The 14,254-nt window shown below is 47.8% G+C and overlaps 1 protein-coding gene across 1 annotated transcript in view; it reads right to left on the bottom strand.

Moving 5' to 3' along the window:
- Positions 1–80: 80 nt before the first annotated feature.
- GINS2 (GINS complex subunit 2) overlaps positions 81–14,254 on the bottom strand; it is a 29,226-nt gene continuing 15,052 nt past the window's right edge. Inside the window, exons 3-5 of the mRNA XM_055413009.2 lie at positions 3,834–3,933; positions 1,046–1,172; positions 81–906 (exon numbers count right to left, since the gene is read on the bottom strand). Coding sequence (XP_055268984.1) covers positions 781–906; positions 1,046–1,172; positions 3,834–3,933 — 353 coding nt within the window. The 3' untranslated portion in view covers positions 81–780. The remainder of the gene's footprint in view (positions 907–1,045; positions 1,173–3,833; positions 3,934–14,254) is intronic.

The following is a 14,254-nucleotide window of genomic DNA, read 5'->3' as shown; positions in this document are numbered from 1 at the left end:
AACCACAGCGCAGGCCCCATTTTCCCCTGGCGTTGCATCTTCAGCTTCACTTACACACACGTGGAATTCATTTTTCCTACTTTCTTGCTGATAGACAACCTTTTAGACCTTACCCAGAAGCAGCCAAGTGAACAAGAGATACCCAAGAGTGGGGGTTGGAAGTGCACGCTGTCTGCTAAACCGCTCAGTCTGGTCTGTCAGATCCTTCTAGCCACTAAGCCTGCTCCCTTCATGTGGGAGTGATGGAGGAAAAAAACCCAAAGAGAACTGGGTGCTTCCACCTTTATTGTGTATCGGGGCTTAATGAGAAATGGGTCACCGTCACTAGCTGAGTGCTCATGGGCTGTCGTGCAGTGTGAACAGTCTCTGTGGAAGACTGTAGCCCAAGAGAAAGGCCATGGCCACATCACCATCCTGCCAAATCTTATCTTAAAAGCAACACCCGACATCACTGAACACTCACCTGCACACTACCATCCCGTGCAGGAGACCAGGGCTCTGCTGGGGAACGCACTGGTTCTGCCAGTGCTTTTTCTTCCCCCATAAAAGGCGGCTGGCTCCCAGACACACGAGGAATTACACAATGTCTCGACTGAGCATAAGCCTGTTGCTTTCCAACCAGGTTATAAACCCATTCCTTCCTTCACTGCACTTTTTTTCGTAGATTCAGAAGTGGTCTAGAATTCCAGAAACGTGAGTATCTCTGTCATGTCCCGAACGCTCACGCCGCCTGGGGAGCCTCCTGCCAGCAGACGTGGGCCTGGACAAAGCAGTCCCTGCCTAGAAGTCCTGAGACTGGGTGCTATCCGAAGGCTGCAGGTTTGTGCGGAGTTTGTACATGTGGTTGAGTGCTTGTGTGAGGAAAGCCCCACTGGTGTTGATCTCCATCAGGGTCAAGTTATCCAGCTAAATGTGAGGGAAAACAGCTGGTTTAGTTTTTGATTTCAAGAAAGGTTAAATCTACTAGATAAAGAACCAGTGAGCAATGATTTTCTGTAAATAGCTAAGGCACTGGCTCCTGAGTCTCCCTGACCGTTGTGTGTACCTTGGCGTGTGCCTCCTGCTGCCTCACGAAGCTGTCGGCAGACACCCGGAACTTGGCTATGCGAGTGTCCCACACATCCTTGATCAGGGTCCGGATCTCATCTGCTTTCGGGATGTTGTCCGAAGCACTAAAGGAAGAAAAGGTGAGATAAGTTGCACAGGGAAGCATGCAGTAAATTAAGCCAACATCCGGGGAAAAGTGACTTCTTCCTAAACACTGCTTAGATTTAGACAGAAATGCACAAGCTGTTCGAGGCTCAAAATCTGTTTCACTTTTCAGTTTTAAAATGTAAGGATTTCTAGCAGTTAACCTTGGTGCCAGGAAAATTCAGCCAGGATACTCACCGAGTCAGCTGTGCTCATATTAGCTGTCCCGGGCAGCCTGTACAAGGACTTCTGTTTATTCACCGAAAAAACTGAGGTATCGGAGCAGCGGCTCTGAGCTAGTCCTCCTCTGTCTCGGGATAACTGGATGCTCTATGCTGTGTTCTGTACGATTCCCACCTAGAATGAATCCCTTTTGGAGGCTGGTTCACAGGTCATGACCTCTCAAGCTAATGCCACAGGGCTGCAGCCCACCAGGAGAGCAGGCGAAGGCTGTGCCAGGCACAGTCCTCGGTGCTACACAGCACTGCTGGCCTCACTGGAGCCTGCGAAGGACAGAATGTCCTGCTCCGTACACTTGCAAAAATCATAAAACAAAAAGCAAATCCGTATAAGTAGCACACCCATACACAGCAAATTTGGGGTAAAAGTCTGGAGTCCACACAGGGCACTGACAGCCTTCCTGTGACGCATTTTTAAACTAACCTTAACCTCTGAAGGAAAAGACAAACTAAGACAAAAGCAGAGGACAACATCCTTCACCAGGTGTCCAGGGATTAACTCCGGGGACTACAGGCTGGATGAGCTTCACAGGCCAGAGTGAGCTCACGAGTGGAGACGAAGGGTCAGTGGTATAAAACTGATATAGGAGATTTTATTTAAGATCCACACATTTGGATCTTACGGTCTGAACAGCAGGTGAAGGAACAAAGGCCCACAGCTGCTTGTGAACTGCACCGCAGAACACAGGCCCCTTCGCTGAATGAATGACTCTAAGGAAACAGGGGTTTTGATAGGAACTGTGTACATGATACCCTGAACTTCAAAACCTAAAGATGCTCAGACCTCCCCTCTGCTTCTGTATTCTCCTTTCTGAAGTTACTCCCCTCCAAGGCAGCCCTCTGGGTCCTCCGAATGACCCTCTCCCACCCATGCCTGAACACCCTCCTGGGGACACGGCTTCCACTCCCCTGCCCTCACCAGGCATGCGGGTCCCAGCAGCCCTGCTCCACAGCCCTGGCTCTTCGCCTTCTGTCCTGCCTATACCCTCTCCCCTAATAGGTGTCCCTCCATCCTCCAAGCCATGGAGCCCTCCCCAAGCAGCGCCAGGCATGAGGGCTGCATCAGGCTGTTCTCCTAACAGACTGTCACACCACACTGGTAACAGGGCCACGTCTCCCCACAGAACTGGAACTCGGGCCTACAGGACCAATTCCACTGCCTAGTAGGACACTTAGCAGGTTGTACAAGGAGGGTGCTGTGAACTGCACAACTGCCTCGGGTCAACTCAAGGACAAGTCCACGTGACGCAAGTCTCCACTTGAATCCGCAGTGCCGCGCATGGGGCCCCAGCCCTCGCTGTTCTACAGCAGACAGCAGGCCGCTTCCAACTTCCGTTCCGGACCTGCCCTTGAATTCACCAATTAAAAGGTGCTCAGCGTTTGAAAAGCTTGGCATTGTGCAGACTACGTTCTTAGCTGCTCCTAAGCAACACTGTCTATACTTGCCTGCTTTCTCCGCTGATTCATTCATTTATCCACAAACATGTGAGCACCAGGCACTGCTGGGGCACAAGACGGCCCCCGCCCGTGAGAATGGGGGGCAGGGGCAGAGGAGCAGCACTGGCAGCCGGCGGTCAGAGAAGAGCAGCTGCAAGTGCTACGGAAGTGCAGAGCTGCCCTGGAGACAGGGACGAGGGACAGGCATGCTTACCTGGGGGGAGGACCTGTGCTAAACCCAGGCGGGAGGCGGGGACAGGGGACTCGCTGGGCAGAGGGACGGGGCAGTGGACACGCACACGTGTGCTCTGAGGACCTGGACCTTCTGCTTCCGTGCAAAAGTGAGAGAGGCCAGTGTGACCCAGGAGAGAGAGGAAGGCGTGCAGAGCTGTGAGAGGAGGAAGAGGGGAGCCAGGCTATGCGGCGTGAACGCCATGAGCAGGACTGCAAGCCTGGAGAGGCTCCGGAGGGCAGGGGAGGCCCACAGCAGCCTTCTCTACAGAAGTGCCCTCTGGCTGAGGGAGAAGCCGACAGGGAGCTGCCCCAGGGGCCTTCCCATCCAGCTCAGGGTCACAGGCAGACGGGAGCCCTGGCCCTTCCCTGTGCAGGAGACAGAAGCTCTCAGACACCCGGGCCCCAAGGAGAAAAGGGGTGCAGGCTGACTAACACGGTGATTGCCGTGAAGGAAAAGCCACTGTTAGAGAGGGAGGGATTGATATGGAGTCCAGTAATAAGAGACGGTTAGGATGCAGGACCGAAAGAACAAGGGGTTCACCGGGAGAAGGAAGGACAGGGGAAAGGAAAAGGGGGAGCTGGAGAGCTGGAGCCCAGCCAGCGCGTGTGCGCCCGATGCCTCCAGGCTGAGGGCGGGGGCGGAGCGGGGTCCAGACCCACCAGTGCCCCCAGGAACGAGCGGGGAGCACCAGAGCGGGCGGCACAGGCTGTGGGCTTCGCTGAGCTACTCACTGATTTAATAGCAGTTTGGTGAGCTCCATGTAGTAAGGGCTGGGCATAGGCGTAAAAGTTTCTTCCTTTCGTTCGTGATCTCGAATCTTCTCCAACTTTTCTGAAATTTACAAGTGAATACATTTTACTATGACCATAAGCAAAATATATATTTAAAACCTTCCAAATTTGCCAAGTGGGTTTCCCAGGTAGCAGAGTGATGAACACGCCTGTTTAGTACTTACGTTACCTAGTCAATCAACTAACAGAAAAAGAACCACCCCTTTTTGAAATATCATTTATTATCACTACCTAGATATTAGAGGGTTGATTTCCTCAAATCTCTAAGCTTCTCTTAGAGAAGGTGTTAGATTTGGGTTATAGCTGTTGCTGGGCCTGCAGAATACATGACTGAGAACAGTCAGAGCCAGGTCTTTTCTTGGGGAGAGTGAAGTATTCTACCTTTGATGCAAGTGGAGATGATAGTAACTAGTGACTGGTGAAGTTTCCTTCTTTACATCAAACCTTGTTTAGGACTTCCCTGCTGGCACAGTGGATAAGAATACACCTGCCAATGCAACGGACGTGGGTTTGATCCCTGGTCCTGGAAGATTCCACGTGCCCTGGAGCTAAGCTTAGAGCCTGTGCTCTGCAACGAGAAGCCACCACAGTGAGAGCCCGTGCACTGCACCCTAGAGGAGCCCCTGCTGGCTGCAACCAGAGAGGAAGCCTGCACAGCAAGGACGGTTCCGCACAACCAAAGATATCAAAACACAAAGTGCTCAGAAGAGAGCAAACAGCCTACAACAAAAAGGGGCTTGAAAGCCCTAAAGCTGAAACCAAAGCGCTGAGTCCGATCCCATCCAGCAGGAACGTTCCACACCGGCCTCCCCTGCCTTCCTCCTGGCTGAGAAACCCCGGTCCTGAACCAGGCTGCCGCTGGCGAAGGTGCGCACACGCCACTCTGCCATGGGGGTCTCCTCTGAAATGACTGCCCACCCGTTCCCAGGGCCTCTGGTGCTCACCCCTTGCCATCCTTACCCCAACCCCGTTGGGCCACTCATGTCCTGCCCACCCTTTCCAGACTGCTCCCCGACACTGGCAGGGCACCCGCACACTCCCGCACCCCGAGGGGCATGCTGGACCCTCTCTCACTGCACAGAACACGGCGTGGCAGCTGTCCTCACTGCTGAGTGAGCCCTCCTCACTCACCAGTCCGTCAACCTCCACGCAGCACCTTCCATCTTAAAAAGAAAACTCTCCTCTGACTCCCCATGGTCAACACCCCTCTCCCGGTCTAGCCCAGGCTGGCCCCAGTCTCGGGAAATGGCACCCCCAGCTCCGCCAGCAGCCCCGGTGGGCACCCTCACTTCTCTCTGATCCCACGGCCTGTTCCGCAGCAAATCCTGCCCATCCTGTCTTCAGAACACACCTGGACCCCAACCACGTGTGCTCACCTCCATCAACCCAGTGGCCGGGACACCCTGAGCTCCTGTTGGTGGCCCCCGCCCGCCCTGTCTCCACACTCGTCTTCCCCTCACCACAGACCAACTCTCCCTTTTTACATCTACCTCAGAGGATAAAACAGCTCTGTCTGACCTCTGCAGCAGAGACCGGCAACACCCAGGGTGGCCCGGGGTGGCACAGCAGCAGCTCGTACATCTCTGCTGGGTCACAAGAGCAGCTCAACCACGCTTCAGGGCTGCTGAGTGGCTCCTCTGAGAGTGAGCAGTCTGCCCTGGGAGCTGGCAGTTCCAGGACTCCAGGCGTTTATTTACCCAAGAGAAATAAAAAAACAAATACCCACAGAAAGACTCAGACACGACTGTTCACAAAGCAGCCCTGATCACAATAACCTAAAATGGGGAACAACCCAAACATCCACCAACAGAAAAATGCGGACAAGCTGTGGAATACTCACACAATGAGTGAAACATTATTCAGGATAAAAGAATAAGGGAACAACACATGCAACAACAGGGGCAATGAATCTCAAGAACATTACGCTGGATTAAAGAAGTCAGAGCAAGGACTTCACTGGTGGTCCAGTGGTGAAGATGCCACACTCCCAGTGCCAGGGTCCTGGGTTAGACCCCACATGCCAGAACTAAAGAGTTCACACACCATGGCTGAGACCCAGTGCAACCAAATAAATATTTAAAAGACACGAGAGCAAAAACTGACATGTTGGATGATTCACTCTGTATGTCATCCAAGAACAGGCAGAACTAATCCACGGTGGCAGAAGCAGCAGCGGGCCCCTCGTGGACTGATGATTGATGCCCACTCCTGTCCCCACAGGATGGCCTAGGCCCCTGAGAAGGCCCAGGGTAACTCTCCCCACACCTTCCCTCTGACTCGGGGCTCCCACCAGACAGGTTCTTGCCCCACATCACCTGGGGTGGGAATAGGCTGGAAAGGGAAGAAATGCCAATAGAACCAGGACCTTGGTGTGTGGGGAGCTGGCTGTGGGGAGGGGGGGTTGTCCCTGCTTAAAAAAAAAAAAAAAAGCCCTCAAAGCCTAACGAACTGGAGTTTCCTGTCATGTTTTTGGACCACCAGCTTCACACACCCCTTTGGGATACAGACTAAAGATAAAATGCTCACACAGTCTTTCTTAATCTATATTTGAGTCACACCTGGCTCCAAGTGGCTGTGATTCATGGGGTCGCGGAGAGTCGGACACGACTGAGCGACTGAACTGAACTGAACTGAACTGGCTCCAAGTGTCCAAGTTTCTAGGAGGCAGGGGCCGCTGGGTGATCCCAAAGGGAAAGGGACAGTCAAACTCATTCACAGGCTTTTCAGATTCTATACTCCCCCAAACCCAACCCTAAATAAATTTGAGATTCTTTTCTGTAATGAGCCATTCATATCTCCAAGGTGAGGAAAAGCCTGCAAAGGTTTAGGATAAAGACAGACAGCCTCTTTGACCCAGTATTTTCCTTTTTTATTTTTTCCAACACCTTTATACTGAGGCATAAACATATCATGCCATTCGCCCATTCAATGGTTTTTAATATAGTCAGAGTTGTGCACCCATCCCTTCAATCGATTTTACAATATCTTCACCACCCCAAAAGGAACCGCATAATCTTTCTATCACCCACTCAAACCTCCATCTGTAGGCAACCACTAATTTCCCTGTCTTTATGGATCTGCCTGCTCAGGACAATTCATCATATTAACAGAATAACACAATATTTGGTCTTTGTGTCTGTGCAGTTGATAGTGGAGACAAGATGGCAGAGTAGAGAGATGTGAGCTCACCTCTTCTTATGAAGACAACAAAATCACAGCCAAGTGCTGAACAGCCATCGACAAAGGAAACGCTGGGACCGACCAAGAAAGACGCCCACATCCAAAGACGGAAGTGAGGCCACAGCGAGGTGGCAGGCGGGCTGCAACTGACATGAAACCTGTTACCACATCTGTCAGGTGGGCAACCCAAGAACTGGAAAGTAATTATATCCCAGACGTTTTTCCACAGGAGTGAAAGTTCTGAGCCCCACGTCATACTCCCCTCACTGGGGGTCTAGCAACTAGAGGAGGAGCCCCCAGAGCATCTGGTTTTGAAGCAAGCAGGAACTGATCGCAGGAATTCCACAGGACGGGGGGAAACAGAAACTCCACTCTTGGAGGGTGCACACCAGGAACGAGGGGGAAAAGCAGTGACTTCATAAAAACCTGGACCAGACTTACCTGCTGGTACTGGAGGCTGGGGCCCTCATTATACTCAAAAGCTGTTGCACAGCAAAGGAAACCATACAGAAAAAGAAAAGTCACGGATGGGAGAAAATATCTGCAAATGAAGTGACCTACAAGGACTTTACCTCCAACATTTACAAACAAATCATACAACTCAGCAACAAAACAATCCAATCAAAATGGGCAGGGTGCTTCCCCAGTGGCTCAGTGGTAAAAAAAAATCCACCTGCCAATGCAGGAGACGCAGGACTGATGCCTGGTCTGGGAAGAACGCACAGGGCCTGAGGCCACTCAGGCTGTGCACAGCATCTACTGAGCCCGTGCTCGAGAGCCCGGGAGCCGCAACGAGAGAGTGCGTGCACTGCAGCCATGAGGCCGCACACCCCCGAGCCCGTGCGCCGCAGCAAGCAGTCACTGCGAGGAGGGGCCCACCGCCTCCACCGCAGAGCGGCCCTGCGATGGGCACGTGGAGAAAAGCCCGAGCAGCAGAGAGGACCGAGCACAGCCTAAACAAATCAGCTATCTGTAAAAAATGGGTGAAGACCTAAACAGCTGTTTCTCCAAAGACGACACAGAGGGCAAAAAGCACATGAAAAGATGCTCAGCTCTTCAATTATTGTTGCTGCTGTTCAGCTGCTCAGTCGTGTCCGACTCTCTGCAAACCCATGGACCGCAGAAATGCAAGCCAAACCTACAACAAGATATCACCTCACACCAGTCATCAAAAAGCCTACCAACAATAAATGCTGGGGAGGATGTGAACAAGAGGGAACTCTCCTACACTGCTGGTGGGAATGTAAATTAGTGTAGCCACTGTGAACGGAGCACAGCATGGAGGTTCCTTAAAAACTAAAACGAGAGCCAGCATAGGATCCAGTAGTCCCAATCCTGGTCATGGATCTGGAGAAAACCATGGTTACAAAGGATACATGCACCCCAGCGTTCACTGCAGCACTGCTTACAGCACCCAAGACATGGAAGCAACCCAAATGCGCATCGACAGATGAGTGGATGAAGGAGACGAGCACACACACAACAGAATGACTCAGCCTTGAAAAAGAACAGTGCCATCTGCGGCACCGCGGACGAACCTGGAGATTATCACACTGTGTACAAGAACCACACAGAGAAAGATCAACAGCACATGACATGGCTGATACATGAGGCCCAAAACAAAACAGGACAAGTGAAGTCATTTACAAAACAGAAATGGACTCAGAAAAAACAATCATTAGCAAAAAGGAACAGAGGACGGGAGGGATAAACTGGGAGTGGGAAAATGACACACACACGCACAACTATATATAAGACAAATAACCAACAAGTACCAACTGTATAATACAGGGAACTCTGCTCACTATCCTGCAATAACTGAAACAGGAAAGGAATGCGAAAAAGGTGGATCCATGTATATATGCAACCGACACTATGCTGCACCTGAAACTAACACACCTTTATCAGTCAACTAAACTGCAACAGAAAGCAAAAATGAAAGATAAAAATAAACAAACTAAACTCAAAAGCTTTTACACAGCAAAAGAAACGATTAAAAAACATGAAAAGACCCACGGAATGGGAGAAAATACTTGTAAATGATTAGACCGATGAGGGATCAATCTCCAAATTTACAAATAGCTCAGGCAATTCAATACAAAAATAAACAATCCAATCAATTAATGGGGAGGGAATTCAACAAAAGTTTTCCAAAGAATCCATACAGTTGTGCAAGAAACACATGGGAAAATGCTCAATATCACTAATTATTCAGTTCAGTCGCTCAGTCGTGCCCGACTCTCCGCGACCCCATGAATCACAGCACGCCAGGCCTCCCTGTCCATCACCAACTCCCGGAGTTCACTCAAACTCATGTCCACAGAGTCGGTGATGCCATCCAGCCATCTCATTCTCTGACGCCCCCTTCTCCTCCCGCCCTCAACCTTTCCCAGCATCAGAGTCTTTTCCAGTGAGTCAACTCGTTGCATGAGGTGGCCAAAGTATTGCAGTTTCAGCTTTAGCATCAGTCCTTCAAGAGAACACCCAGGATTGATCTCCTTTAGAATGGACTGGTTGGATCTCCTTGCAGTCCAAGGGACTCTCAAGAGTCTTCTCCAGCACCACAGTTCAAAAGCATCAATTCTTCGGCGATCAGCTTTCTTCACAGTCCAACTCTCACATCCATACATGACCACTGGAAAAACCATAGCCTTGACTAGACGCACCTTTGTTGGCAAAGTAATGTCTCTGCTTTTTAATATACTATCACTAATTATTAGCTGAATGCAAATAAAAACTACTATAAGATGTTACTTCACATCAGTCAGAAAGGCCATCACCAAGTGTACAAACAATAAATGCTGGAGAGGGGGTGGAGAAAAGGGAACCCTCCTACACTATTGGTGGTAATGTAAGTTGACACAACCAACATGGAGACCAGTAGGAGGTTGCTCAGAAATCCAAAAACAGAGCTACCATATGGTCCAGCAATCCCACTCCTGGGAATATACCTAGCCAAAACCTTAATTAAAAAAGATACATACACCCTATGCTGATATCAGCACTATTCACAATAGACACGACATGGAAGCAACCTAAATGTCCACTGACAGATAAAGAAGATGCAGCATGTATACGCACATACACAATGGAATATTACTCAGCTATTAAAAAGAAGATAATGCCATTTGCCGCCACATGGCTAAACCTGAAGATTATCGTGCTAACTAAATTAAACCACACAAAATGTCACATGATATGGCTTAGGCGCAAAATGTAAAAAAAAAAAAAAAAATTATAGAAATGAACTTATTTCCAAATAGAAATAGACTCACAGACATAGAAAACAAACTCATGGTTAGCAAATGGTAAAAGCACAGGGGAAAGATAAATTGGGAGTTTGAGACTGACATACACATATTGCTGCTGCTGCTAAGTCACTTCAGTCGTGTTCGACTCTGTGTGACCCTATAGACGGAAGTCCACCAGGCTCCCCCATCCCTGGGATTCTCCAGGCAAGAACACTGGAGTGGGTTGCCATTTCCTTTAAAAGGACCTATTGTATAGCCTAGGGAACTCTGCTTAATATTCTCTAACAACTGAAATGTGAAAAGAATTTCAATAAGAGTAGATACATATATATTAATAACTGAATCACTTTTTGTACACCTGAAACTAACAAAATACAGTGAATCAACTATTTTGTTGTCCAGTCACTAAGTTGTGCCTGACTCTTTGCGGCCCCATGAACTGCAGCACACCAGGCTTCCCTGTCCTTCACTATCTTCTGGAGTTTCCTCAAAGTCATGTCCATCCAACCATCTCATCCTCGGTCACTCTCTTCTCCTCCTGTGTTCAGTCTTTCCAAGCATCAGGGTGTTTTCCAGTGAGTCGGCTTTTTGCATCAGGTGGCCAAAGTATTTCAAGCTGGATTTAGAAAAGGCAGAGGAACCAGAGATCAAATTGCCAACATCCGCTGGATCATCGAGAAAGTAAGAGAGTTCCAGAAAAACATCTACTTCTGCTTTATTGACTATGCCAAAGCCTTTGACTGTGTGGATCACAACAAACTGTGGGAAATTCTGAAAGAGATGGGAATACCAGACCACCTGACCTGCCTCCTGAGAAATCTGTATGCAGGTCAAGAAGCAACAGTTAGAACTGGACAGGAAACAACAGACTGGTTCCAAATTGGGAAAGGAGTATGTCAAGGCTGTATATTGTCACCGTGCTTATTTAACTTATATGCAGAGTACATCATGAGAAACGCTGGACTGGATGAAGCACAAGCTGGAATCAAGACTGCCTTGAGAAATATCAATAACCTCAGATATGCAGATGACACCACACTTATGGCAGAAAGCGAAGAACTAAAGGGCCTCTTGATGAAAGTGAAACAGGAGAGTGAAAAGTTGGCTTAAAGCTCAGCATTCAGAAAACTAAGATCATGGCATCCGGTCCCATCACTTCATGGGAAATAGATAGTGAAAACAGTGACAAACTAATTTTTGGGGCTCCAAAATCACTGCAGATGATGACTGTAGCTATGAAATTAAAAAACGCTTGCTCCTTAGAAGAAAAGTTATGACCAACCTAGACAGCATATTAAAAAGCAGAGACATTATTTTGCCAACAAATGTCTGTCTAGTCAAAGCTATGGTTTTTCCAGTAGTCAATGTATGGATGTCAGAGTTGGACACATCTTTCCTTATAGAAAGCCTAGCGCCGAAGAACTGATGCTTTTGAACTGTGGTGTTGGAGAAGACTCTTGAGAGTCCCTTGGACTGCAAGGAGATCCAACCAGTCCATCCTAAAGGAGATCAGTCCTGAATATTCATTGGAAGGACTGATGCTGAAGTTGAAACTCCAATGCTTTGGCCACCTGATGTGAAGAACTGTTTCATCTGAAAAGACCCTGATGCTGGGAAAGATTGAAGGTGGGAGGAGAAGGGGACAACAGAGGATGAGATGGTTGGATGGCATCACAGACTCAATGGACATGAGTTTCAGTAAACTCCGGGAGTTGGTGATGGACAGGGAGGCCTGGCATGCTGCAGTCCATGGGGTCGCGAAGAGTCGGACATGATTGAGCAACTGAACTGAACTGGCCAAACTATTAGAGCTTCAGCATCAGTCCTTCCAATGAATATTCAGGACTGATTTCCTTTAGGATGGACAGGCTGGATCTCCTTGCAGTCCAAGGGACTCTCAAGAGTCTTCTCCAGCACCACATTTCAAAAGTATCAGTTCTTTGGCACTCAATCTTCTTTATGATGCAACTCTCTCATCCATACATGATTAATGGAAAAACCATAGCTTTGACTATACAGACCCACTACACTACAATATGAAATAAAACTTAAAAACAAAAATAAACATACAGTACCTAATTAAACTCAAAATCTTTTACACAGCAATGGAAACCAAAAACAAAACAAGACAACCTATAGAATAAATGTTTGCCAACAATGAGACCAAGAAGGGATCCATCATCAAAATTGACAAAGAGCTCATGGAGCTCAATATCAACAAAATCCAGGGCTTCCCTGGTGGCTCAGCGGTAAAGAATCTGCCTGCAAACACAGAAGACACAGGTGTGATCTCTGATCCCCACATCCGCAGAGCAACTAAGCCGCGCTCCACAACGATAAGCATGTGCTCGAGACGCAGCAACGGAGCCCACAACTGCAACTACTGAAGCCTGAGCGCTGAAAGCCCATGCTCTGCAACAAAACAGCCGGGCAAACAAGAAGCCAAGGCACTGCAACTAGAGAGCAGACGCAAGCTATGTCATTTAGAATGGATAAACAGTAAGTTTCTACTGTTTAACACTGAGAGCTACATCCCTCCTCCTGGGATACACCATAATGCAAAAGAATATTAAGGAAAAAAAAAGAATGTATGTATATAACTGTCCCTACCCTGTGCAGCAGAGATGGGCACAACACTGTAAATCATCTATACTTCCATTTTTTTAAAAAAAGAATGAGATCATTTCCATGTGTAGCAACATGCATAGACCTTGAGATTATCATACTAAGTGAAGTAAGCCAAACAGAGAAAGAAAACAAAGACAAATATCATATGATATCACTTGTGGATTCTAAAAAAATGATACAACTAAATGTATTTACAAAACAGAAACAGACTCAGTAAACAAATTTATGCTCAGCAAAAGAAAAGTGTGGAGAGGAAAGATAATTTCGGAGACTGATATATACACACTACTATATTTACAATAAATAACCAACAAGGACCTACAGTATAATACAGGTAACTCTGTTCACTATTCTGTAAACCAAAATGGGAAAAGAATTTAAGATACATATAATACGTATCACTGAGTCATTATGCTGCACATGTGAAACTAAAAATTATTGTTATTCAACTATACTTCAATATAAGATAAATTAAAAAAAAAAAAAAAGCAAACAGGACCAAATGAAAGTCAAAAGCTTTTGCACAGCAGAGGAAATCATAAAGAAAATGACAAGACAATCCACAGACCAGGAGGAAATATATGCAAATGATGAGACAGATAAGGGATCACAAAACTGACAAAGAGCTCAGGCGGCTCAATATCAAAAAACAAACCCCATCAAAAAATGGATGAGAGTCCTACATTGACGTGTCTCCAAAGTGGACACACAGATGGCAACAGGCTCTTGAGAACATGCTCAACATTTCAATTGTTAGAGAAATATAAATCAAACTACAAAAGAATACCACTTCACGCTGATCAGAATGGCCATCATCAAAAAGTCTACAAAAAATAAATGCTGGGGAGGGTGTAGAGAAAAGGGAACACTCCCACACAATTATTATCAAGGAATAGTGGTGCTGGAGATGACTTGAGAGTCCCATGGACTGCAAGGTCAAACCAGTCAATCCTAAATGAAATCAACCCTAAATATTCATTGGAAGGGCTGATGCTGAAGTTCCAGTACTTGGGCCAATCAATGTGAAAAGACGACTCACTGGAAAACACCCTGAGTCTGGGAAAGACTGAGGGCAGAAGAGGAGGTGGCAGAGGATGAGATGGTTGGATGGCATCCCCGACTCAACGGGCGTGAATTTGAACAAACTCTGGGAGATAGTGGAGGACAGAGGAGCCTGGAGTGCTGCAGTCCATGGGGTCACAAAGAGTCAGATACGACTGAATGACTCAACAACAGTCACTCTGGAGAACAGTTTGAAGATTCCTTAAAAAACTAAAAACTGAGCCACCATATGATCCAGCA

This window comes from Moschus berezovskii, chromosome 22, assembly GCF_049115385.1.
Source record: "Moschus berezovskii isolate FMDL1 chromosome 22, NW_MosBer_1.0, whole genome shotgun sequence".
NCBI lineage: Eukaryota > Metazoa > Chordata > Mammalia > Artiodactyla > Moschidae > Moschus > Moschus berezovskii.
The sequence above is the reverse complement of the archived record's forward strand: the minus strand, read 5'-3'. Positions and strand labels throughout refer to the sequence as shown.